General features: G+C 45.7%; 1 protein-coding gene across 1 annotated transcript; it reads right to left on the reverse strand.

Moving 5' to 3' along the window:
- Positions 1 to 22,132, reverse strand: LOC108031584 (neurogenic locus protein delta). The gene is made up of 6 exons (XM_017105152.3): positions 21,445 to 22,132; positions 15,818 to 16,129; positions 12,218 to 12,284; positions 8,228 to 8,476; positions 5,314 to 5,368; positions 1 to 3,144 (listed from the first exon to the last, which is right to left on the reverse strand). The coding sequence occupies exons 1-6, from the start codon at positions 21,499 to 21,501 to the stop codon at positions 1,383 to 1,385; spliced, it is 2,502 nt and encodes an 833-aa protein (XP_016960641.1). The 5' UTR covers positions 21,502 to 22,132; the 3' UTR covers positions 1 to 1,382.
- Positions 22,133 to 27,180: the final 5,048 nt, after the last annotated feature.

Raw genomic sequence — 27,180 nt, forward strand, 5'->3', positions numbered from 1 at the left:
GACTTTGAAAAAACACGAATTTTCATTTGTTTTGTGTTTGTATATTTTGTTTGTATATTTCATTCACTTTTTGTTTCTATTTTCTTTGTTCCAATTCAGTTTTTTGAGTTTCCATGAAATTTGTTTGCTTTCGACTTACAATTTATAAATTCAATACATTTCGTTACAGTTAGGCGCTAACTACAAATATTATTGACTTCATCGCTGATAAATGCTCCAAATCGGAATAGACCAAAAAATAATATAGATGGACAAGTATAAAAAATAAAGATTAAAATAATAAGTTTAAAAATCGAAAAAAAATAATTGGTTGGTAGGGCAGGCAAAGTAGAAGTACTTAAAATAGAATCACTAAATGTTTTGCTTGTCTTCGCATGTTTGTTTGTTTGTTTGTGTGGGTCTTTAAATTAACATTAAGCTAGAGTCGATTTAAGTTTAGTTTTCTCTTCGTTCGCTACATTTACATATACATAGTTAGAAACTAAATAGTCGAGATAGTGTCAATTTATGTAGTTTTTTTGTGTGGCTTTTCATCTTTTTCTCTTATTCATGTCGTATATCGATGTGACCTACGAATACTATATACAAATCGCCCGATTCGACCGACTGCCTTGCATAGAAAAGCAGCCTCAGTTCGGGCGGCGTCAATGAGGAGGTTTCTTTTCAATCGTTTTATCATTAGTTTACATTTACGCGTAGGCTACGGCTACCATTAATATTTACAATTTAAACTGAACTAAGTGAAAAAATAGATTAAATTGAAGCAGATTTTTCAGTAACATGCAAAACGTCAAAACGTGTGGAGAGTCGTCTCTTCGACTCTGTCGTCCAGTGGTTCTTGGTCTTGGTCGTGGTCTAAATTCTAGCAAGCAATTGGTCAAGTAATTTTTCTTTTGAGGGCTACGGGGGTGTCAAAACAAAGGGGTTTTAATTTTGAAAGGTTTACTTTATGGTACAGAACTTTAGGCTTAGGTCAGTCCATTGGATTAGAAAAGGTTGCAAAAACTGTTCCCAGTTAGCTGTGTCGGTCGTGTTCCGTTAATAGCTTTCCATATTTTAAAATGTATACTCAAAATGTATACTTTTTAATTTAATAATTCCTAAGATTGAATTTGTAAAATCTAAAAAAAATGCTCAAACGATCGAAATGGCTACGGGACAGTTTTGCTAATTACTATAAAAAATGTAAGGGTAGTTTATGAGTTATGCCTGTTACAGATTTTTCATTTTTTCGTGACGACTAAACTGCTTCAATCAACAACAACATTTTGGCGTCTCTCTCACATTTCGAACCCAACCCAGTCTTTTCTTTGTGTGTGTGCTGTTAGCTCCTCCATGCGGATCTCTCCGGATTTCCCAGGAACCCAAACGGATTTTTGGAGTTACATGTGCGGAGTGCCGCAGACCACGGAGCGCTGCTGTTGCGCTGTCCCCGCTCCGCTGCCCGCTGCCGAAGCGGCGGCCATCAGTTGAGAGGAGCAGGCTCCCGCCACGCCCGCAGCCGCCAACGAAGGCCAGCGCTGGCTGCAGTAGGATCCCTCGCCGAGGACGGAGATCCTCTTGCCCTCCACCGCACCCGGTGCTCCGCCTGACGCTCCCTTAGCGGAGCTGCCTGCCGGTGACCCGCGGTGCATGAGCGTGGGATCGGTGTTCAGTTGCTTCTGCGACTTGGCCCGCTGCAGCGGAGCCACACAAAAGTCTGAGTTGGCATTGTTGTTGTCTGCCACCGAGCCCACATATCCGCCGTACATGAGGCACTCGTCCGCCGCTGCTGCCGCCGCCGCTGCCGCTGCCGCCGAGGCGCAAATGTTGTTGACCGACTTGTCCCAGGTGTTTTTGATTATGTTCGGGTTGCCGCCATCGAAGGTGAGTCCGCTGTTGCTGCCGGTTTTGCCGCCCAGAGAGGCCGAAGCCAGTGCCACGCCCACAGCACTGCCATTGTGATGCATGGTGGCCACCGCATTCTGTTCGTTCTGCTTCCTGGCCTCCGCATCGTCCTTTTCCTGGGCGCGCTTACGCTTCCGCTTCATGCAGAACACAACACAGGCCGCAATCACTGCCACCAAAGGCATCGCCACCGAGAAGACAGCTATGAGCACCACCTGGGCATTCGTCAGACCATCGGCTCTCGCCTGCGTGGTGGCTCCATATTGGTGGGCATCGAAGGTCACCGAAGCATAGGACTCCTCGTCGCACTGCTTGCCCCGGAAACCGTTGGCGCAGACGCATTCGAAGGAGTTGACACGGTTCATGCAGGTGCCTCCATTGTGACAGGGTGTACTGCTGCACTCATCGATGTCCACGGAGCAATCCTTGCCAGTGAATCCCGCCCGGCAGGTGCACTGATAGTCGTTGTTCAGATTCAAGCAGGTTCCGCCATTGGCACACGGTCTGATGAGGCACAAGTCAACTTTGCTGGCGCAGTGAGTACCGTGGAACCCGGGGACACATTGGCAGCGATATTGATTGACCAGATCTATGCAGGTGCCGCCATTTTCGCACTGGTGACCCAGGCAGTCGTCAATGTTCGTCTCGCACTTGGATCCCGTGAAACCGGCTGGGCAAATACACCTTCCGTTGGGCTGACAGCTTCCTCCGTTTATGCAGGGATTCGGGCTGCAGTTGTCCAGCTGGAGTTCACAAGTGGGTCCACTGTAGCCGATGGGGCATTCGCACTGGTAGCCCTGCCCTTTGCTGCCCAAACCGGGACGAACGTTGCGGCAGATGCCCTGTAGGCATGGCTTATCCGCACAGGTAAGCACTTTCTCCTCGCACATTTTTCCGCTCCAACCGCTGGGACAATGGCACTTGTACCCGGTTTTCGTTGGCGGCTCATCGATACAGGTTCCGCCATTCTGGCAGGGATTGACATCGGCATCGCAGGAGTAAATCTCAGTTTCGCAATCATCGCCACTGAAGCCCGGAGCGCACTTGCAGGTGTACAATCCCTCGCCGGTATTGAAGCAGGTTCCGCCATTCTTGCAGGGTCGGTGGTTGGTGCAGTAGTTAAGATCCTGGTTGCAGTACAGGCCACCCCATCCTTCGTTGCAAATGCAAGTCCAGGGCTTGTTGCAGGTGCCATGAATGCAGTTTGGTTCCAGAACACACTCGTTGCACAGAGCTCCCTTCCAACCCAGTTGACAACTGTAAAAAGAGAGATAAAGAGAAATGGGGGTGGTTAGTGTGACCGAAGGATGATGTGTGTATGAAATAACGGTAGAAAGCCAAATGTGACCATGCTTATGTATGAGTTTTCTTTTTGTATTCCTTTTATTCGGTTCTACAACAGCAGTTTAAACTTAATTTTTAAAAAAAACAATCCCAGAACGTCAAGTATTGCTTTTTTCGTTTCTTTTTTGTAAAAGACTAAAAGAAATCGACAAATACACTTAAAGATCTTTGACTCTGTTTATTGAAGCGCCGCGAGCGCTGGTTTACTTTTGACTTTTAAATGCGTGTGAGGAGGACGGAAGGCTGGTGCTCCATCACCTGTTCCACGCATCCCTGCATCCCGCTCCCTCCCCCACGTACACTTGTTTGCATGCCACGCTTGATTGCAGTCGAAAAAGAGGGGCGAAAGATGGGCAAGAAAAGAGCAATGAAGGCAAAGAGCGACGGGGAAAGGAAGACGGCTTGTCAACTTGAAAAAGTCTCGTTCGCAATTGAAATAAAACGAATGTCTCTGCAAGAAGTCATATCCGCACACTTAAAAGTGAAGAAGAAAACGAGAGAGTGAGAGCCACAAAATTTTTGCATTTCTCACGATCATAAATTGATTTCGAGCCAAAAAAAAAGAAGTGTTTCCTCTGCAACAAATAAAGCAAGCACGCACGCACATGCACGCATTGCCAGATGCAAGTGTTGCCAACTGTATGGCGAAAAAGCCTTCACCCACAAAGATTTCAATAGTTAATAATTCAAACCGAGACAGCTAACCTGTTGAAAGAGGGGGCGGAGTGGGTGGCTGAGGCGGTGGAGTACGAAAGACAAGTAACAGACAAACAGACAGACTGGGAGACAAGTAGTAATTGATATGCGTCAGCCAGTGTGTACACAAAGAAATGTCAAAAAAGCAACCGTCGCGTTGCCAACTAGCAAATGTGTGCTGTATGCGCTTAGAATTATTAAAATATTCCCACCATCAAACAAGCTGGCTAAGTGGAACGCATACCCGGGCGTATCTGCGGTTTCCAGCTAACAATTCGATTCACAAAACAGTTCCACCAATCACTTTACTCCACTCAACTCCAGTCCATTCCGCACAATGATGTGTTGATTTTGGTGCTCTTTTTTATTTGGCACAATTATCGGCGGACCACAAAATGTTTGATTTCCGCCTGGCAGTGAGAGATGTTTATTGGCCAACATAATGCATAAATAATGAGCAACATCCTCTACTCTCGGCGTTAGAAAATCAATTCAGCAGATCGCCGTTAGTGTACACAAGTAATTCAAAGAAAAAGGTAATTTTTCTACGAAATACTATTTGAAAACAAACATATGCTTGATGGAAAAAATTGTTATGCAAAATCATAAAGTCTAGCCATATTGAACTTTAGATTCTCGTGCAGCTGTTTTTTGTTGAAATTGTATGCTGCAAATATCTGAAAATATTTGCCAGCGTCGTCAAAAGTGTTCGCTTACACCTTGATGGGCAAAAATGTGGGAAAACTTCGGTACTTGTAATTCAATTTGGCCGCCTTGGCTTTTCCTTCGCTTCAAAATTGTAATGCAAAACCCTGGCCAAATCAAATGACATCGCGCCGAACCGAAAGAATTTCTGCGGTCGCCGAACGAACAAACGAGCGAATAAAAAACGTGCATTAAAATCCAAGCAAAAAAAGAAAAACAAAAATAATAAAAATAAAATAAAAGAGCAGCAGCAAAGTGTTTTCTGCCCTTTTCGCAAAGCTCACGGTAGCAGTCAAACATTCAGCATTACATTGAAAAGGTGTGCCCCATCATGATAGTTGTTGCTGTTTTTCCTGCTGTTTTTTACTGGGTGGGCAGGTAAAAACAAAGGCAAAAAAGTAGCAAACAACCAAAGACAAACAAATGAAACGTGCAAACACAAGGAGGACAAGAATCATCATTAAATTGAAGGCAAAGTACCCGTTAGGCGCAGTTGGCAACAGAAGTTGGCCTAATTGAATGCAGTTTCTTCTCAAAGTTGGGTTGATTTATAACTCTTTTAAATGTTTAAATTTTTAATAAATTAAATTGCAATGACCTATTCCCTAAGGTGTTACAGATATGCCCAGCATTGGCTCACAAAGGCCCAATCATAGAAATACGATCAAATAAAATACTTACACGCATTGATTGGGTTTCTCGCAGTGTCCATGCTCACAGCCTTTGGCGCATTTGGCTGCAAATAAAAGAAGAGGGAAAAATTTAAATATAAATTAATTAAAATGTAAATAATACGGGTAAAACACTTTCCCAAAAAGCCACTTAAATGGCTTTGAAATGGACTCCCCACCTTTTTGAAAAAACAAAAAGATAAACCCGGGGGACACCCACTCGGCGAGCCGCACAACCCACTCACAGACATCGAGATCCATCAAATTGAGGCAATTCCGAGGCAGAAGTGCCGAAAAAACTTTCTTTTTCACGCGTCTGGCAATGAAAAAATCCCAAAAAAGATGTCTCTGGGAAATAAAACAAGAGCCGCTCGCTAAACAATAGGAAAACGTTTAAAACGTTTTAGCACAGACTAGAAACAAAAAAAAACCAAAAACTATAAAAAATGAATCATGGCCAGTGGCTCTCAAACTCCCCGAGTGCGGCATTCGGCGTTCGGCACTGTGTGAGTGCTTTAGGTTTTAAGCCAAGCAGGAATAACTTGTTTCTAAGGCCAAAAAGGAAACACACAAAATGAAATAATCCCATGGCCAGGAGAAGAAGCAGCTCGAGCCTAAGAGCCTAAGAGCCTGAGCCCGAGCCCAAGCCCGAGCCTGAGCAGCTGAGGCGGAGGCCGTGGCCCAAAACAGAAAACAGATTCCCAAGCTCAAAAGGTTCGACGAAAACTTCGATTGGAAGCTGGGCAGGCTGGCAGGCTGGCTGGCTGGCTGGCTGGCTGGATGGAGTTGGGATCTCTCCGAAGAATGTGGCAAACATGTTTCGGCCGGCGAGAGAAGCAGCAGGAAGTTGGGGAGTTGCCACAAGGGCCTAGAGAAGGGGTAAAAGTCGTGAACAAAACTAAAAAAGGCAATGCCAAAAGGAGCCCACAGAACGTGGAAGGAGCCACCGCTGCCGCCGCCGAAGATGATGATGCTCCTCTTTAAACCGAGTGAGTTTCATTCAGAAGCGGCGGCGACGGCAGCAGGAAAATTGCTAGAAAATCACAAAAACGTGTTCTCAGCCTCTCGAAGCCGCCTGCTCTGCCCCCTTTTAATATATATAGTAGAGAAAAAGCGTAATATTGGCAATTGCCAATGATTTTTATTACCAATCGCCCGCGGACGATGGCAGGCTGGCTTGAAATAGACTTTCCTGAAAGTGAAAAAGCAGTTCACACGCCTCGAGGGAAGCGATAATCCTCGCTAATCGAATGATATACGGATTTATACGGCTCTTCCGCTTACTTTCACTTCTGGCCAGCGGGGTTCTTCCGTCGCGCAGATGCATCTTTTTAGCACCCACTCTGACCATCTGCCCCTGTCGTCATTCATGAACCTTAGCCAAAATAGCTAATTTCCTTCGAAATTAACTTCATTCATGTACGCATACGCAGTCTTGGCCAACAAAAAAGGGAAGAACAAAAACGTTTTGGGCCAATTTACTCAGCTTCAGCGTTTCGGTTGATGTTTTGTTTTTGCAGCCTGCACGTTTGGGCTTTTTATTTGCTGCTCCTGCTGCTGCTGCTGGAAAATAATTTTCGCACATGTGTGTGTGCCTTAATTTAAGCTCATTTCTGCGCATTTAAGTTGAAAATAAAATATAGCAGGCAGGAGCAGCTGCCTCTTCCGCTGGCAACTTGCTAAACCGGCAGCAGGACACAAAAATTATCTGCCCCGAAAAAACGAGGCAGCAGGAGGAACAACAACGAACAAAAAACAGAGACGGGAGGAATCGAACCGAGGCGCAGAAGCAGCTCGTCGTCTTCAGGAGACTACGACATTTAAGGTGTAATCAGACGTTGCCACAACAGAGCCCTAAAGGAAGTTTGTTCTTGGGTCGGCTCTTCTTCTCGGGTCCTCAGAAATGCTCGGCATGCAGACATCCAAGCCCAAACCCCTGCCGAAACCCTGATCATCATCTGTGTCTGTGTTCGTGCGAGTGGACCCCTTACGCAGACACAGATACAGATACAGGTACACCACCGATACAGATGCAGATACACCGGCACCACACCTTTTTGGTCCAAAAACCCGGGCCCTTGCACTTGGCGTGGGAAGATTTTTGTATGCCCTGCTCCTCATCATCATCATCGTCGTGGCCGTGGTATGCTATGGTGTGTGTCTGCTCTGATTCACAGTTTAAAATGTTGGTAAGCAATGGTAGCCGCGCAACAGCGATCGACTACCAACCAACTACAAAGGGCTGCCCGAATTTCTGCTCTCGGCAGTTCGTTAGACGTTTTGTTCTTCCAATGACAAATGACTTTTCCCCACATCGCCATGCACTTTGTTTTTCGTTTCCCGAACTTCATTGATTTTTAATTTATTTGTTTGACTTTGATTTCTTTGCCCCCTACCATTCCACCCCACTTGATGGCCATTTGAGGTATTCAAATTTTTAGTTTCGTTTTTGTCAACTCATCGCCGTACGCATTCGAAAATAATTATACTTTAATTCGTTGCGGGGCAGCAGCTCTGGCCGTCTGCTTTCGGGCATTGTGTACAATCATCTCATTTGATTTGACAAGCAAGTGATTTTCAATAATAATGAGAGCTGGCAGGCAAAAAGGAGAAGTAAACTTAAGTTTTGAGCCACTTGAGGCGCTGGAGATCGGCAGAAGCAACAACAAACAGAGCGGGCCAAGTGTTTTCGGCGTAAAGAATGCGTGGAGGGGTTAAAAAGGCTATTGATCCGCGTGGATATCTAAGGCTGAGATGCCAAGCGAGTGTATCTTGTGGTTAAGCTTCGGTGAATGTTTCAACAAATCACGAAATCAAATGTATCAAATCATATACCTCATATAAACTAACTTCTAGTAGAGTTACCTATTCCCTTTAACCTCTTATAATAGTTGCCCTCCCCCACAGTATCATTTCCTACTTACGTATGTGACAGTAATCGCCCTGCCATCCGGTCAAACAGATAATTTCGCCCGTCTCCGAGCAGGTGGAGTGTCCGAACGAATCGTCCCTGGGTCGGCAGAACTTGGCACAGCCGGATCCGTAGTAGTTGGCGTCGCAGGTGACTCGGAAATCGTACTCCAGCGAGGTGTACTGCGACTCCGACTTGTTGGTCTTCCACTCGGAGGACACCTCCAGTACCTGCTGCACCAAGAGTCGCTGGATGAGGAGATCTGCAAGTGGAGAGGGAAGAGATTGAGACCATGATAAGTGTGTGAGAACAAGTTGAGTTCGGCGATAGACTAATGAAGATTAATTGGGTTAAAGATGATCCGATGAGATGGCGCTCAAGGCAGTGCCAGAAAAGAATATGGAAAAACCTCTGCTTGGAATGCAGCAAATGGGAAATGGAAAATGGAAATGAAAAACCAAAAATCGAAATCGAGCGAGCCAAGGCGAAACGAAGCGAAGCAACTTGAAAACCCCGAAATGCAATTGCTTGTCACAGAGTCAAGTGCTCAAGCCGCGGTATGCAGTTTGGTAAGGGTACTGAGTACGGAGTACGGAGTAGTACTTGGTATTTGGCGGTGAGAGAGGCAAGCTGGCAGACAGACACGGGGCATGGCTAAAATACAGCACAAAATACAAAATACAACAAAATAAGTGGGGAAAATAAAGGAAAAAGAAGGCAGCAGGCAGGCCGCCAGCCAAGCTCGTCGAGGCATTTTTCAGCTGTTCGCCGACCGGTCTCGACTTTGGGATGGCTGGCAACTCGTTCGTGTGCGTCGCATATCTACAGGCTCGGCACTACACAGATGCAGATACTCCGGCACCGATGCAGATACAGATACATGTGCAGCCACATTATGCCATGGTCTATAAAGTAAATTGCAGGTGCATGACTATTCGAATTGCTAAAGCTAAAGCCGAAGCTAAAGCCGAGCCACAGACAAGTTTTCTGTTTGAAAATCCTACACAAATCTCTGGAATTTTTGTTTTACATCTAAGAGCAACCAAGAACAGCCATTTAAATGCCGCCTGAAAAATTAGAGCAGTGAAAGTGAAATTAAGAGCAGAGTTATTAAGAGGAATGCAGTCCACTTTTCCCCACTATTAGGCAAGCCACCAAAAATATTTGCCCAAATACATCAAGGCACATTGTCGAAGCTATATATTACAACGGGCACACACATATGGAGCCGTCCATTGACAAGCAGCCCAACTGGTTGGCCAATAAAAATATTAAATAAAAAATTCGGCAACTCCAAAAACTCACTAATTAATTACCAAAAATATGCACAACTCAAATGCGGCAACAAGAATTCTTAGCCAGTTGCTCGAGCCACTACTAGAGCTGTTGGCAATTGCATTTTTGGCCAAAGCCGTGTGCTTCACCTGCCGACGAACGGGGCCGACAACATGGAAAAGCATTCAATGCAAAAATCGCACCAGCCAACAACATTCCCAAAAACAAAAAAAATGGAAAAAAATGAATTGTACCTTGTGGTTTTATTTACATTCGCAACAACGAGGCACACACACGATAAAGCCCATAGGATTTGTGGCATGACAGGTTATTAGACAAGCCGGCAAGAGACGCACAATTTCTGACCAGTTTGGCCAGTTTGCGAAAAAGAAAAACGTGCAATAAAATATATCAGGCAAATTTTGTGAAAATATTTACGCAAAGCTGCATTTTCATAATTATCTGTGGAAAAGCGGCGTGTGACAACTTTCGCAACTTTGGCTGTGGAAAATGTGACTGACGATCGCGGAAGCTCAACGATTTCTGTGGGAATTTCTCCAGAGAGGCAATTAGACAAGTATCTGACCCATTTGGCAGGTAAATACACACCATCGCTTTGTCAACAAATGAGTGAAATTTGTGTGCAACAAATTTGCAACTAGAAATACAAACTTGACTCTGACTCCCAATGCGATCAGTGGCCCATGCCCCCTCCTATTTTTTATTTGCAGCATCCGCCTCCCCAAGTATCGCTGACTTGGACTTGAGGAATTTTTTCGAAAATACCACTTTATCAAGACACACGACGAGGACAACAAAAACGAAAACAACAGCGACAAGTTTTGTGGCAGGCAGACAGCGGAGATCGAAGAAGCCAAGTCCAAAAAACAGAAAAGAGGAGAAGTTGGGCTCTTGTTGCCGGGCTGCCGCTTCTTGATCCAATGAGTTAAAATTAAAAGATAAGCATTTTAACAACATCGAACCAGGAGAGCAGCCGAGCAGCCGAGCACCTCAACAACGTGCAACTAACAACTTTGGCATTGGCAGAGATTAATTGGTAGGTAGGGATAGGAGAGGAAACCGAAGAGGCTGACCGACCGCCAGGGTCCGGCGGAACCTCGAGAGCCATGAGTTGAAAGATTTCCGAACGCATCAAGGCGAGAGGCCAGAGAATCACCTTGCAATGCCTGCTACACAGTGCGAAAAGGGTCACACAAATTATGGAAATCCCTCATACTTGAGCAGATAATTATAATTCTAGTTCTTTGTCCAAAAATAAGTGCGTATCCCAAAAGTAAACGCCGACCCCCACAGACCTGTTAAACATGCAAATATCTTCCTAAGATTGCAGTTTCTCACAGTGCCTTTTGCCTTCGAACTGGATTCAGATTCTTTTGCCCAGCAGGTCCGGTTCCTTCGGCTGTTGGCCGCTTAGCTGGCCTCAGGCTCTGGGCGAAAACTTGGCGAAAAGGTCGCCATGTGCGTTGCACCCCACCCATCCCCCGTCACCCTGCCTTGTGTAATTTATGTTAAATGAATATAACAAAAAGAGCTAAACTCGTTGGCAAACTTGCTATGCAAGTCCGAGTATGCGGGAGATCGTCATTCGGCGCAGCGAAAAGAAAAAGGAGGAACAAACTATGTTGCATACTTTTAAATAATGAAATTAATCCTTGACAGGCGGCGCGACTAGGAAATCTCGGTGTGCAGAAATTGAAATTGCAATTGCTGCGGGAGTTGGGGGAGTTCGAGGAGCTTGGGGGCGGAGAGCGATACTTGCACCGATAAAGATCTATTAGCCTGGGACCTCCTCGGAAATTAGCCCTGCCGCCCGGCGCAGCGGGAAGCCGAGTGAAAAGCGGTTAAGGAGCTCCCAGCAAAACAATTAAAATTCCTTCAAGGAATAGGCCAAGCTAAATATAGAAAAATCTAGAAAGGGCCTGGAAGAAAAGGGCGAGACGAGAGTCGAAAAACAAAGAGCACAACATGCTAGGAATTCCTATGAAAACTCCATAAATCCAGAGCCAAAAGAAAGTGCAGGTAGCTGGCCCCCGAGCAGGTAGCTTCTGCTCCTCCGCTCCCTCATCAGATTGTGTGGGAAAATCAGCCACGAAAAAGTGTTTTATAAAACCAAACTGAGGAATTCCCTTTGAAGAAAGAAAAATCGGGTTGGCTTTGTCAAGGATTTCTGCTTCACGCTGCCCAGAGATCCTTGTGTGGTCCCTATCGCCGAACGACAATCAGTTACTACACAGAGATTCATGTAGCATTGTTCCAAGATGGATTACACACGATCTCGGCGATGATCTTGGTTCTCGATCGAGACAATTGGCATTGCCCTGGACTAGCGCACAGCGCTCAGTTCGTGAGCTCGGGGGCTTAATTGCATTTTAAGCAAATGAGAGGGATGGGCAAACCTCAACTTCGAGCACACTTCCGTTCCAAGCAGGCAGACAACAAAGGCGACAAAGTCTGGCCCTCGCGAGTGTGTTTGTCTGCTGTTGGTTATTTAAAACCACTCAATACCCCGGAAATCTTACACTGAGCGCAGAGAGGAGCGAGTAGGCCAGAGCCTGCCCGGCAGAGGTATCGAGTTGCAGGTTGTGCGATCGCAGGCAGCTCCTTTTGACAGCTTTCGATCACAGGAAGCAGGATGGTGAGCTCATAACTTTCGGCCAAGGAAGTCATTTCATGGCCCAAAAAATAGGTGTATATCATTTTTACTTACTGTTGGTGCGCGCATTGCCGCTGTTGTTCGTGTCATGCCAGGCCTCGACGATCAGCGAGAAGGTGCCCTGCAAATCGGAGAGAGAAAAGGAAATGGTTAAAGAAAGTTGGCATCCAAACGGGAAATGACGGACCCTAATACGTAGATACAAGCTTATCAATTCAGGCAGTCTACAACTAATTCCGAGCTAATGGGAAGCTCGGCAGCGCCCCCACAGTGAGCACTCATTATAAAGAGATTATGACAGGCGGCCAGGCAAGTTGGCCGCCCACACACAGACCCCGAGATCCCCTCGGGCCTCCGAGCCTAATGCAATGCGAGTGCATTTCAAATGCAAATCGGCAATATGCAACCGACTTCGAATGCAACCGGCAGGCAGCGCCCTCAATTCACACTTGATTCGAATGCAGCGCTGCTGGAAAAACCGGCAGAGATGACACAAAATCCGATTCCGAATCTCGGGCCGAGGCAAAGCGAAAACCAGCCGATGGAAACTTTTGCAGAGGTGTCTACTGCTGCAGCTCTCTGCGGTGTTTTCCATGGGCGTGCTGGCCCGATTGCGTAGAGCCAACTCCAAACTCCGAGCTTCGATTCGCATGTAAATGACTAATTTTTCGACCAACTTTCGATTGTGCGTGGGCCCTGGGACAGCCGGAGATGTAGAATTAATTTGGCTGATAAGCCGCGGCTGCCGATTGATTGCATAACGATTGCAGTGCCACTCGGTGCTGGCTGTTTGTCACAGAGTCAGACATTGAAATTGCTCTTTTCGCGGATCTCTCCTATAAACGTAAAATGTATATGGGCACGACAGGAAGCAAATCAGACATAGATGATCAGCTTTTAGCCAGCGGCACACAATGGGAAACGAGCAGGAAAGGTAATAACAAACGAATGGCTAAATGAAATGAAGCGCTGCGATGGTTTATTGGTTTTATTGTGCGGAGAAATAAAGTTTTCAACAGTGGCTACGTGAGCGCTGGTCGTCTGCATAGAATGTCCCACTGTGGGAAATTGTTACTAGGGGGATTTGGGCTTGGTGGCAAGGGAAGTTCTGATCTAGTATAGTCGATATTTCCGACATTGAGATACATTCTTTTAGACCATTCTGGTAACCTAAAGGCTCCTCTGAATTCAGGGAAATTCTCACTTCCACCTCAATCGCAATAGTACATAAACCGCGAGTACCTATGGACAGCACTCGAGCACTGGCGTATGCCAGAGATCCAAAAATAAATGAGGCAACATGCATCAGCGGCCGCTTAGTGAATATCGCGTGCGTCGGTGCTGTATATCAACGTCAATATCCAGCATATAGCATATAGCACAGCCCAGGGATCTGGATAGGGTGAAGTGCCCTGCGGCAGGAGTAGGAGTGGTAGCCAGACACGTAGCAACAGCCCCAGGGGGACTGGCTCTGCGAAGACGCGGCGCTGAAGACAGCGCAAGACAGAAGACACAAGACACAAGACAAGACCCTCTGACGGGGGGACAAAAGTAGCAAAGTTCAATACGAACAAGAGGCGCATGAGGGCCGTCTGCCATTGCCTGACTATTTTTAGTCGCTGGGTGTAGGGCGGAAAAGGGGGAGTGGCCACGCCCCACCCCACCACACCCCTACATGCAACATCGGCGGCTGTATCTCCGCTGGCGTGTCGCCGGGCATGCGTGGCTCGTCTTTCGCTGCTTTAATTAAGTGCAACATTAAATTAGTTGATGCCGCTGCGGCTGCAGACAGAGTCATACTGTAATTAAATTTATAGTTTGACCTAGAAATATTTCGGAGTTGAAAGTGCGCGGAAGCGGACCGAAATAAAGTCCAGAATGCGTTAGAAGCGCAAATAGAATACTAATTTTAGGATCAAAACAAAGAACTCTTGCTCCACTAAAAATGCATTGTTTACAAGGGGGAAAAGCTAATTTTCTAGAAAATCTAAAAATACAGTGGGGTACTGTGGAACTTCCCTTTGACTATATTTAAATTACTCCTGAGAGATCAACAATTTGGCGCGTGCTTCGAGCCTCCGTTTTAACTTAATTATGGTAGCCCACAGTTCGCTAATTGTTTATTTATGCCTGCCCGCAGCTTAACCGCTAAAGCGTATGTAGCTTACACATTTCACGTGCCAAACATCTTTCGCTACCTGGGTCCGGTGGTAATAGCCTCCCCTCCCCACTTTCCTCCCCCTTTCTCGGACCATGACTTCGCACACTCGAGGCACTCACACACATGTGTGCAATGATAATAATAGTGACGCTGCACATGCGCACAGCCCTAAACAATTAGGAAGTAAAGTGTCTGCGCAAAGAGAAATAGCGAAGTATAACTCCGAGATAGAGCATTGCCCATGTGGGGTGAGAGGTAGCTAAAACACCCCTAAAACTGCGGGCGCACTGACACAGAAATACGTTACAAACTCCAGTTATTGCCACTGGCATAAATACTTTGAAGCTTGAGTAACTTCTTCGCTTCTAGGGTGGACCCATACCATGCAGAGCCTCTTGTCGAAATAATAATTAAGAAATGCACTGCATGCCGAGCCGAGCCACAGCCGCGATATACATACTTTTCTTGGCCAGTCGAGCTGAACAGAATAAAGACGAGCGTCTGTGGCGGTATTTCAAAACTTCAGCAATTTATTGAGCACACGTGCGCCTGAAAGGGGGACTCATAAAAAGGGGTAGCAGTCCCAAGAAATAAATCACCAGAAAGGTGACTTCTCTGGCTAGGTGATCAACCCTAAACCAAAGCCATGAAAAGCTCTTTACTCATTTGAAAATCAAGTTAGGGCAGTTCGCCTCAAGCAAGAAAATATTTTTAATATTATTGTTATAATACCACTATTATAGACCTCCATATCTCCCGAGAAGTCAGAGCCGGGAAAGCGTAGGGCAAAAAGTAACGGCCACTTCAGGAGCCCAAGGGTGGGTTATAGGCTTGTGTGCCAGCGATCTGGAAATTGTCGCTCGCATCGTATCGCATGGTGTGGCATGGTATGGCATAGTATGGAGTAGTATGGGATCGGATCCCTGGTGGTGGTGCCTGCCCGAGTACTGGTGGTGACGGCGATATAGTGGTGGTGCGGTTCGCGCACGCGTTTCAGCGCATTTTTAATAGTCGACAGATGTTTGGTGCGGCGTGTGCGCCCCAGCCAACAACCCTCGACAAGGACGCTCGGCGGAAACAAACGATGCGAAGGCCAGGCATCAGGGGAGTTCTTCTCCCGCGGGAGCGCGATCAGGGGCCACTATAAAAAGCCCAAACAAATTAGCAAAGATGCCGCTCGAATAAGTTTTCTGGCGAAAAACTACGCGGACTGGCGAAAGAGACAAGTTGGAAATTTTTATTGACTGACTGAATGAGTGACTGGCGTCGTCGCAGGGCCAATCTAAATATAAAAGCCATCGGCGCAGCCGCTTTGCAGGCACAGTGACAACCAAAAGTGTTCGCTTGGCCCTTGGTTTTATGGCAGTTTTGTGGGGCAATCAAAATAAATCTCAAGTTTCTTTGAGGCTCTGTGGCTATATTATGGACACTTATAGGATCGTTCAAATTATAGTCGAAATTCATTTTAGCCTGTGTTACATTCTAGTACTTACCGGCCATGAGAAGGAGAAGGGGAACTGGATGGGGTTCGTGAAGCCCTTGTTCTGGAAGCGCTGCGCGTCGGTCAGGTTGACCGAGTTCTCGCCGAGAATGGGCGTGACCACGTCCCCGTAGGTGCACTGCGAGGTGGTGTCGATGGTGGCCTGGTAGTGCTTCAGGCAGACGCGAAACCGCGTCTTGCAGCTGCCCAGGCACTTGCCCGTCGCCCCGTCCGACTCGCCGCTGCAGCAGCGGCCCTCGTTGTCCCGCCCGTGATCGTTGCTGAAGTACCTCAGTCGCAGCTCAAAGCTGCCGGAACTGTGAACCTGCAACGGATGCGACAAGGGGTATTTTATTAGTCAAATCAAATTAAAAAGCAATTCATTAGGGCGCACTGAAAAACCAAGAATAACTGCACGAAAAAAGGGGGCAAAAGCGGAGAACAAAGAATGCAGCTCCCAACAAGACGATAAATCTTTCAGCATGGTATTTGAACAAAAACTGAAATTGCGGAGGAATTTTTTAGCAGCAGCAGCGGCAGCAGCAGCGGCAGCGGCAGAGACCCATGCAAAGGACAAAACGAAAACAGGCTTATGAAATATTAAGCGAGAACCAAGACTGAATCCCGAACCGAATCCACAGCGAATCGAGCCGAAAAAGCCCGGCCACATGACAAATGCTCAGCAAGCGGTCGTTTTCCTCGCCTTGGGTCCGTTTCGGTCCGATTCGGGGGTTTGCAATAAATTCCACTTGGCTTGGCTTTCTGCTCGACTTTCGTTTTGAAGCGCCGACATATTTGCATATTTGGATTTGCAAATTTGTTTGATAGCCGTCGTCCCATAAATTTCTCAATTAATTCGAAGCCGTTTACGGAGGTGTGAGGGAACTTGGCTAAATGGGTCGCAGACATGTGTTCGAAAGTGTCGTTTGGTGGATTTTAATTGATTTTTAATAATTACCATCTTGGGAAGTGGCTAATTTGCAGAGTAATACAGTAAAATTACCATTTTTATTGTTGGTCTCTTAAAAAAACACTTTTTAAAGACTTCCTCGAGTGGGAAATTCGAAGGGAAATTGCCATTACACCTCGCTTTTGGACTTGGCACTTAAGACTTAATCATGACTTCATCATCTGGGCCCATAAATGGGCGGGACAAGCGACCAATGCCCAAAAATAGGCGCACCGCGGAGTTATTGCTCCGTTTTCTATAACTGTTCGGCAATTAACATTTCAGCCACAACAAGTGGGGCTTGTTAAAACGACAATTTAATTGTTAACAAGACATGGGCACAGCAGTGAGTCCCTCTGCTTCTCACCTGCCCACTGGCTGTCGGAGTGCTCCACATGTGGCTTGGGAAGTTTTGTGGGTTTTCCTCCTCGCCTTTGTAGGAACACACGGGTGTTTAATTGCTCAATTAAGCAGAAGTGCGGTCCAGCGATGCTGAGTCGAATCGCAGGTGTAATCGTAATCCCCGGCCGGAAAAGTAGGGCTTAGACGGCGCTAACATTGTTCAAAGGCTTTTCCAATTGTAATTGCCAGGGAATTCGGAGCGAAAGAGAGGGCGCACCGAACGAATGTAAGCGGCAAAACGAAAGACTTAGGCAACGAACGCGGGCGCAAAATGGGATAGTGCAGATAAAGAAAGGCGAATGCATTACAGGGATTATTAGAAACGGCAGATATTTAAGGTTCTAAAATATATAATTATTTCTTGTAATTTTTTTATTTTTTTACAATTTTAAAAAATGGTAACCACCTATTTAAGACACTTTTTTCCCCGTGTATGTTTTAATAAGCAGCCAACAAAAACAAAACGGACGCAAAAGAGCAGCACAGCGAAGAAAAAACAGCACCACACAACAAAAAACTTAAATAAAAGAAGCAGCAGCAGCGGCAGCAACAGGCAGCGACGCCGACGCCGACGTCGGAGAAAAACGATGAAAAAATGTACAAGTAAAACCGAATTGTTTCCCACGGCATACGATTTTGCCGGTCAACATTGATGGCTAGGACGAGCGAAAGAGATGGGGCGAGGCGGCCGGAGAGCGAGAGAGCAGCAGCAGTTAAAGGTGTAAGCGAACGAACGCCAGGTGAAGAAGAGCAGTGCATGCAGCCATATTGAAAGATCGCCGAAAGAGAGGCCGCGACAGAGAGAGGCCCCAAAGCCATAACAGTTTGGCACAGGGAGAGAGCGGCTCGGCTGGTTGTTGTTGTCAGCTGAGCGCAAAAAGAGCAAAGCGTGACTTAAAAGTGAATTGGAGTCGCGTGGTTGCTGGTGTGCGTGTGTGTGAGCTTACAAGCTGCAGCTGCCAGCTGCTCCAAAGAGCGGGCGAGCGAGAGGAAGAGCGGCTCTCCCCGAGCAAAAACTTGTTTTCAACGGCGCTTTGAAGAAGAGCATAAATATGCGCAAAAAGGCAAGGAAAGAACAAGAAGCGGGCAAAAAGAATTAATAGACAATCAAGCCAAACGATGCGTCTGAATTAATAAAAGGAAAACGGCGAAAGAAAAGGGGAGAAAAACCATTGAGCGGAAGGAGGGCTAGAAAGGTGAGGGCCGCGGGCAGCGGGGGCTCATCGCTGGAAAGCCAAACTAAACCAAACTAAACAACAAAATCACACACAAACAAAGGTGCAGCGGTTGACACAACATGTACACAGCGACAAAACAACAAGCAAATCAATTTGCATAACACCGAGCAAACATTCACACACACTGCGAGGACGGTGGGAAGCACAAGCAAAACAAAACGAAAAGTGCAATCGTTAAAACCACAATAGTTTTGTCCAGCATTTGACACCGATTTCGGTTATGGTTTCTCACACCGCTCTAAGGTCCCTCGAACGGGCGGTTGATATTATAACGATCTCAAGGGAGTCAACTCTTTATCAAAAATTTACATTTTGGGATCCATCACCATTGACTAATAAAAATATATGGTATTTTTTGCTCATATACCAAATTTCTATGGATCATTATTATAGGATCATCTTGTTTTTATTTTTTTACTCAATGAAGTGCTTTTTTGTTTTTATTTCCTATTTTAATGATGTTTCTAGCTCACATCCCAAGTTCCTTAGAATATAATAACAATCTCAAGGGAATTATGATCTTATAAACTGTTTTATAAGGAATTTTACATTTCAACAGACATCATAATAGACTAATAAAAATATATGGTATTTTTTGCTCATATACCAAATTTCTATGGATCATTATTTTAGGATCATCTTGTATTTATTTTTTTCTCAATATAGTGTTTTTTTGTTATTATTTCCTATTTCAATGGGATTTCTGGCGCACATCCCAAGTTCCTTGGAATTTCTTCAACAATATTCAGTTACACCTTGCACAATCCGCCTCGAAGCTTTGGCATACGAAGACCTGGGAAGGTTTTCCGCTTCTTATTTGCCCTTGCCTTCAACTCTGAACTCCACTACACCTGAAAGGCAAGAAAGGGGGGCTCTGCCCAGGTTCCACAGCTTGAAAGCTGGAACTGCCAACCTCTCAGGCGGGAGACAGACACTTGTTAAAGTGTTAGAAAATAGTGCGTTGCATTGTTTACCTTTTGCTTGAGCCGTTCTGTGTCTCTGCTTCTGCTCTTTCTCTTCGCTGGCCACTACTCCTACTTTTAGAGCGATCACTCAGGCTTGAAGCGACTAGTTAGTTAGTTCCTCGCCTCGTTTTTACTTTGCCATTTCCACGTCAACTTGCCCTGACTGACAGACAGTTGTTGCAGGAAAAAGCCGAGAAGAGAGGGAAAAACAACAAAGGGGGCATAAAAAGGTACGAAAGCACGCATTTTTATCATAATTCCCCCGACTTTTCCCCGACTTTCCTACAGGTGTAGGCCCCGCTGCCCCCCGCGCACCGTACGTTGTTTATTAATCATTTAAATTCATCTCATAATCAACCGTTAACAACGGGCTTGGGAAACAGTTACAAGCGCAAGTGAATCATCGCCCTGTGTGGGAGCAGTCGTCTTCCCCTACTCGGGCTTCTAAATTGCAATTAATTGTGTTATGCGAAGAAAGAGCGGGCCGAGAAGCCTACGAGAGGCCCCCTCGAGACCCAGTCTTCTCATACACTCACCACTCACCCACTCACTCAATTATTCATTCATTTCCATTCCTTGGCAGCTCAATGTTAATATGAAAATTGCATAAATGCAGAAAGCCCGAGGACCAGGCGACCACGGTTATTTGATGGTTAAATTGAAATCTAAACGCAGCATGGGACAAGAAAGGGTCGGGAAATCGGAACTGTGAGAATAATACCATTACAGAATGGGAGAAAATTGAATGGAATTGCATGCTAATGGCTGGCTAATTGCCGGGGATATTACTTTAAATGGCGAATTAAACTATTCCACCTTCGGTGCCCCTGGGAAGTGAGTCAGAGCTTAGGGATCCACTCGGGCAGATGCCGCCATATATGGGGACGTTTTCAGCTGGTCGCAGCCGTCTCAAGACCCCAGGAGGTTGGCGTCGAGACACTTTTTGGGACGTTGTTAAAATTAGCGACTAAGAGGATGGAAAAAGAAGCTGGTCGAAGGCACGCAACGTGCCAAAGTTGGGCGAGGATAAAGCGGAGTGTGCATGCAATGTGCACGGTAAACAAATGGGTAATGCCATCTATAAGAAAATTAAAAATAAAAACCTTAAGAATCCTATTTATTTACTTGACAAAGTAAGATACACGCGGTTCCAACCTTATCTGAAAATGCATCATGAGATCACATTTTATACGTTTTCAGGATCCCTTGGGGTAGAACTTTTGAGCCGTGTAACCAGGGGCTGCTGGCGTTAAAGATCAATGAAAGCATGGCAGGGCAGAGGCGCCGGAGAGGAGCAAGTGGAGCCGAGCATGTGTCGCGTTGACCTACGCAGAGCGTGGAGTAAACCGAAAAAATCGCATGTAAAAAGCATGCAAGGCGGAGGAAGGGGAGGAGGTGACAGCCAGAACGGCAGATGTTGCCCAGCATCATCAACTTTTTAACGTCGGCTTGTACCCTGCACAGCCGCATACTGAAATCGAGCAGTTTTATCATTTTTTGCCGCTGCTCAAGAGGCATACGCCGTTGGTGGTACATTTTGATGTTGAGGCAGACTTTGATTATCTCGGCTGTTACACAGGGAAAAATAAGCAGGGTCTAGCAACTTTCAGAACTGATATTCCTAGCCCTCAACAATGTTTGGGGATGGACCTGTTTGGCCATTGGCCTCGCCTGCTTTCCAAACTAGTTTGCGTCTACGAAATATGTGTATTCCGCAAAGGGTGATACGATCCGATCCACCATTTCCACCCCTAAAAGCCAACCCGCCTAAGTACCAGCTCAGCTGTTTCCATCCAAAAAGTTCTCAAGTTACCAGCGTTTGAAACGAGAATTCTGGGCAGGAAGAGGGCAGGAGTGGTTCCAAAAACGGAACGCTGGCTTTGAAGATAGATAGTTTCCAAAGATTTCGGCAGCCTGGCAACCCTAAAGCTCTAATCGCCTCTTCCTTCTTGGACTCACACATGCGCGGCCGCCACGCCAGCTGCAAAACGCAGCGGCGAGTGCACGCGTGCGCAGAAAGGGGAAATTTGGGAAACTTCTTGGGGAAAATGGACAAGGGCATGGTTTTCCCGGGACTTCGACTCACCTGCACGATGACTGTGAAGCAAATGAATGCTGTTAATAAACATTTAATCCAGTGCATGTTTATTGCTGTTTTTGTGGCTGGTTTTGGATTGAGTGTCGCTTTAGTGTAATAATCCACGGGCTGGGTGTGTGTGTGTGTGCGGCAACTACTCAAATTGTTTATTGTATTTAGTTGTGTACTTTTTGGTTACTTGTCGCACATGGTTTTGCAATTCGCTTTTAGCATTTTCGTTGATTCGCCGTTGTTGTTGCAAGCTACACGTGCACGCGCCACATTTTTTGTTGCAATTTCCTCGGGTGTGTTTATTTTTAAGTGCCGCGAGTTTGAAGCTTTTTCGCGTGTCTCCCGCTTTTCACGCAGAAAAGCGCAGGGGGAAAGGCGAGAGCGGGGAACTAACGGTTTCGCGATTTCTTCTCTTTTCGGCGGAAACACTGTGTGATTATCTTCTAGAAGATCATTTATTTCGACTCTCGGTTCTGGCACTATTTACTATTTAACTTGGCGTGAACTGCCAGGATTCGTGGAGAAGCGCGATTATTCTCGGGAACACTGCATTGGCAGTTCGCGTCACGCACCGAGTGGCCTTAGTCGCGAGCCGGGGACTTGTGTTTTTCAGTAGCGCTAGCTGCCTTCGGGAGCTGCCTTGCTTGAGTTACTTGCGCGGCCGAGTTGAAAAACGTAATGCCGTTAAGTTCCGAAACCGAAACCCAAGTCCCCTACAGTTTCACCTCGGCCCGCGGAATATACTAAAATATACCACTCTCGCGGCGCTCTCCGCTCTCCGCCGACTAGCTGCATCCCGCTCTGGTGCACGGCGAGCGCGCTGCACTTCTGCTCTCGCGCTCTCTCCGCCGCGCCGTCGGCTCTCTCGCCGCTCTGCGGAAGGGAGACGGCCCGAGGGCCTCTCGCTCTGACTTACGTAGTTGGTGGCGCAGCTGCTCTGTGGAACGGGTTTCGTGGCCAAAATTAGGAAATTTCTGCCGCCTTCGAGTGACTCGACCGTCTGCTACCCGTTACTGCAGGAAGTAGTTTATACATTTCGCGCCGTTTAGGTATCCAAATCCTTTGGTCCTGATAACGGGGTTGATTTATTCAACAGAAATCATAAATAACCCACAGGAACTCCGCTGAAAGGGATTTGATGCCGCCCTTTATGCTATCTAATATTTGCATATGAAACGGTTAATTTCATATTCAGGATATTCAACAAATGGTGTAAAATGCTTGTTTCTAACCATCTCGAAGATTAAGATACACAAAATAAAATTTATATTTTATAACATTTTATTGAACATGTTTGCATTAAGGTAAGTATATATTTGATTTATTTTTAAGTTATTTAAAATACAGGAATGGGATAAATCATCAATCGGAAGACAGAATATTACTAGAATTATGAATATAATATTTTCTAAGTTAAAAATATTCATCCAAGAGATGCCACATTCTAATTAATTTAAGTAATTGAGTAACTTATTGTATATTCATTTATATTTAATATTACCTAGCATTATTTAATAATTTTTAAAATATTTTCTGTTTTTGTATGCATTTGCTTTTTGATTTAATCATAAAGCACATGGAGAAATATCATCCAAGTCTTTGGTGGTCTCTTATCCGAACTTTCATTAAAAATTAGCCAAACCACCTTGCTAAAAGAACAAGATTAATTTTATTCAAACATTGTAAATCACTTGAAAACAGCAGTTCATTGAAAGCGCCTGATAAATGGGCCCAAGGCGAAGGGCTGAGAAGAACATGGCCAGAACTCCCTTCGCGCTAAATAAAGTTGTTGAAATTTGTACAATAAAAATCGGTCTTCATTAATTTGCATCGGTCGAAGGGACATTTGCATATGCATGAGACCAGGAGGAAGGGCCAGGTCCAGAAAACGAAACCAATCAAGTCAACACCCAATTTTACAAGGAATTGCGGACCCAGACCCGAAATTTCTCCCGCCAGACTTTCAAGTGTCCGCCACGATTCCTTGGACAGTGAAGCCTCTTTAACAGTAACCAAAATATAACAAAATATATAGATGTACTGAATTTTGGTTCATCTTTTCAAGTAAAACTTTTACAAGAAAGGTTTTGTTTTCTCTAACCTAATTGAAAAAAATATTGATAAAATGGTTTTTTACTTAAATTCTATACATATTTTTAGTAGTTATACAATTATTTTCCGAGAAATATCGACTTTTAAGGACTGCACAGCCGCGGACCCCCATCCAATACGGTTATGAAGTCCATAAAATCAATTCGCGATACAGACGACAGACTGTAACAGCAATATTTAAAGAAAAAATATTTCGCGCAATAAATTTGACAGTAAAGTACTCGCACCGGGAGTTTTCAGGCACGGAGAAGAGTGAAAAGTTTTTAAATTAAACACAAATTTATGATCAAACAACGGCAACGGCGAAATAATAAAATGAAAAGGAGCAGTGAGAAGAAAAACCTGCAGGCTGTGGGGCAAAGCCAAACGGCAGCCTCTCGATCGCCGGACCACGTTTAACCCCCTGGAGCCGCACTTAACCCCCTGCCTTTTGGAGCCGAGTTAGCACCTGTAAACCGGTTGGCGGTCGGCAGGTAACCGAGAGCCGAGAGCTCCATCTCCGCAAAACAGATGTCCTGCTGCTCCAAATTGAAAGCGCAACATACATCATCCATCCTTTTTGCGTGGACCCCTGCCCTCGACCCCCTTAACCCCTGGCGGGCCCGTGTCCCTTAACCCGTCGAAGGGCGCCGTGCAGTTTGAATAATAAGGCAGCAACAACAAAGAAATTGGGGTCATGTACTTGGCCAGGTCCCCCAGACAGGCAACATCTTTCACTTTGCAGCCTCTTCTGCCGATGATCCCCGTACTCCCCTCCATGTCCCCCCATCCCCTCGTGTTTTATGCATATTTTTCAGCTTTTTTGGTTTTGGCCAGGCCGGCAGATATAACATTTTTTCTGGGCCCTGTGCGGAGGCTGAAAAACTTGAAAATTAGTCGCGTGGCTTGTGACACTCGCTGGGACCGGCAGGGCGGTCTTCGAAAGGGGCCTCTTAAGATCTGGAGGCGGGACATGCTCTTGATATCGAGCGGAGCGTGTGTCGCTCATGATCTGTTTATAGTTCAGATGGATGATGTAACGATCAATTGCAACCTGTTGCCGATATTTCTCCGGTGGCATGTGTCGCTTAATTGCTGAACTTGTTATCGGAAAGGTTTAAAAAAGTAAACAAGACCATTTTGTGTGGGTCTCGCGGTGATACGAAAGCATTAATGAATGTAAACAACATTTGTGTAATGAAACAGCATTTAAAACCCTCAATTTTTATTTTTCATAATGATAATGTTGAGAAAATTATTACTACTTAAAATAATATTAATTTTGTATCAGATCTCTGAAAAACATCACACCAGCAGAAGCATCTAGACTTTTCCCCAGCAGGTGCTGTCCCACAAAAATTCCCATCCGTTTTTTCCCACACAGGATGCAAATGTAACAGAACCGAATAGGAAACCTTGATACGAAAATTCGATTTCATGCAAAACGCAAACGGGAAATCGGAAAACAGAAAACTGAAAACCCCAAAACGAGTGTAGAGGCCTCTCATGAGGATAAAGCGAAGGACGAACATGTGCGCTTCCCACAGACTCGCAGCAGCAGGTACATTTGTGCATCGCCTAGAGGATCCTGCGGGATATCTATCCAGAAAAGGACTCAGGAACTCTTCCCAGGCAGCTCAAAAACAGCTGCTTTTCGATCTCCTGTTCTTTTACGAGTTTTTGAGATTTTTATGCTCATGTTTTTACTGTTTCAGGTTGATGGGAGAAGTGGAGGTGTCGCCAGTGGGAGATGCGAACTTCACTTCCGTGTGAATTTTCTTGCGCCGGGATTCCGGGATCTTGGGCCTTTGGAAAACAACAGCTGGTAGTTAATCCTTTGCCAGTTGTTAGATGCAGAAATCTTCGGCTTTCGCTTAATTGGAAGCGGCAGAGCAACAGCAGTTGATGGCGAAACCGCAGCAGTTGCTGTCTCCTTGTTATTGAATTCGAAACTTATCGGAAATCTTTCTCGGGCCTGAGAACGGAAACGCGACTGGGATCCTTCGGAGCGCCCTGTTTGCTAAAAACGAGACGAAAGAGGGTCAGAGCAAATCAAGGATCGCCGAATGCGAGGGTGGATCAGGTGCATTGCATAATCTCCACCTTTGTACTTCTGCCTATCTCATCTGTGGGAATATCTTTCGGCTCTTGGCGGGGGGATCCTTATGCAAACGGTGAGGAACGGAAGTTGCTTAGCGTGGGAAGTCCTGGGAGCAAACAGAGTCTCCGAAGGGGTTGCTTATTCATGCAATTCCGGTGGGGCTCGCAGGTTAGGAAGCCATTAGTCGATATGAATAAAGATATTAAGCTAATCTATAAGGTAAATAAAATTTGCCACGCCCACGGATAGCAAGGGAATATTGAATATCCTGTGGCCCTGATCTAAGTAGGAAGCTTTGCAGCTTTAGTTCGTGGAATCGAGGGTACTCGGCTTCAAACACACGCGCTTCGTCCATTCAAACGGCGATTCCTGGAATTCCAGGCGCATGTCCTTGCCCATCAGCTGGACCACTGGCGGTAAACATCCTGCTTGGAACCCATCCCAACCCGTTTCATTCATGGCCGAGCTCAAGATCGCCATCAGCATTCAAGGCGAATGCGTAAAGTTTCGCGTAAACAGAAACCGGAAACAAGGCGAGCGGAGGCCAAAAGGAACTTTCGGCGATTCGTGGGAATTTCGTGGGCCACTTCCTTCCGAGTGCGGGAGTCCTAAGACCAGAGTCCTTTGCTTTCTATGAGCGCGAATCAAATTACGCGTGCTGGCGAATCGAATGGGTCTGCACACTAAGAAAATGGTAGTGCCATCCATAAGAAAATACATTTAAATTTACATTACAAAATAATAGAGTGGAACTGTTTTCTTACTTACTTCTTATTTAGACATCACTAAAAATATAATTTCTTGTAAATTATAAATTAAATTAAATATCACAGTAAATATCATTTTTAATTTACATTAATTTAATTTTATTCATAGACTATTTGTTTTATTACGATAAATTTCTTTGTTACGAACATACGATTTTAGTGATATAAAACATATTACGTTATGAAGGAACCTACATATCATGATACTACCTCTAACCAATCCAAACTAAATATTTGTCTGTTACTTAAAATCGGCTACAGATAAGATTTCCCTTAGAACACAATACCATATTTCTTTTTCTGTATGTACAGTTGAGTGGAGGCTCCATCCATCATCCACATGCTGCTGCCTTGGCTGCTGTTTGTTGTTTTGCACCTTGAGCCTTGACTACTTCCGGTTTGCTGCGCGAAGGACGACAACTACACAGCAGGTAGTTGTTGTTCTGCTGGTTGTTACTGCATCCTCATTGCCGGACATTTCCTGCGGGCCACCACTGGCCATGCAAATAAGGATGTCGCCATCGCGGGCTGCAGGACATGCGTTCGCGCAGCCCAGCAATCGCTGGGATATTCTGGGCCCGGTCCCGGGCCCTACTTATGGCGAGGCCAGCATCAAGTGGTCGCCACAGGTCCTGCCAGCAGGCCGGATGTTGTGCCATCGATCGATTTGGGAATAGCGAACTTTAAGTGGCCTAAGGATGCTATTTGCTGAGCAGGGAATGCCGGGCATCTCAGCATGTGTGTGGGCAAATATTGAATTCTATCTTTATAGAT

Source organism: Drosophila biarmipes, chromosome 3R, assembly GCF_025231255.1.
Source record: "Drosophila biarmipes strain raj3 chromosome 3R, RU_DBia_V1.1, whole genome shotgun sequence".
In the NCBI taxonomy this organism is placed as follows: domain Eukaryota; kingdom Metazoa; phylum Arthropoda; class Insecta; order Diptera; family Drosophilidae; genus Drosophila; species Drosophila biarmipes.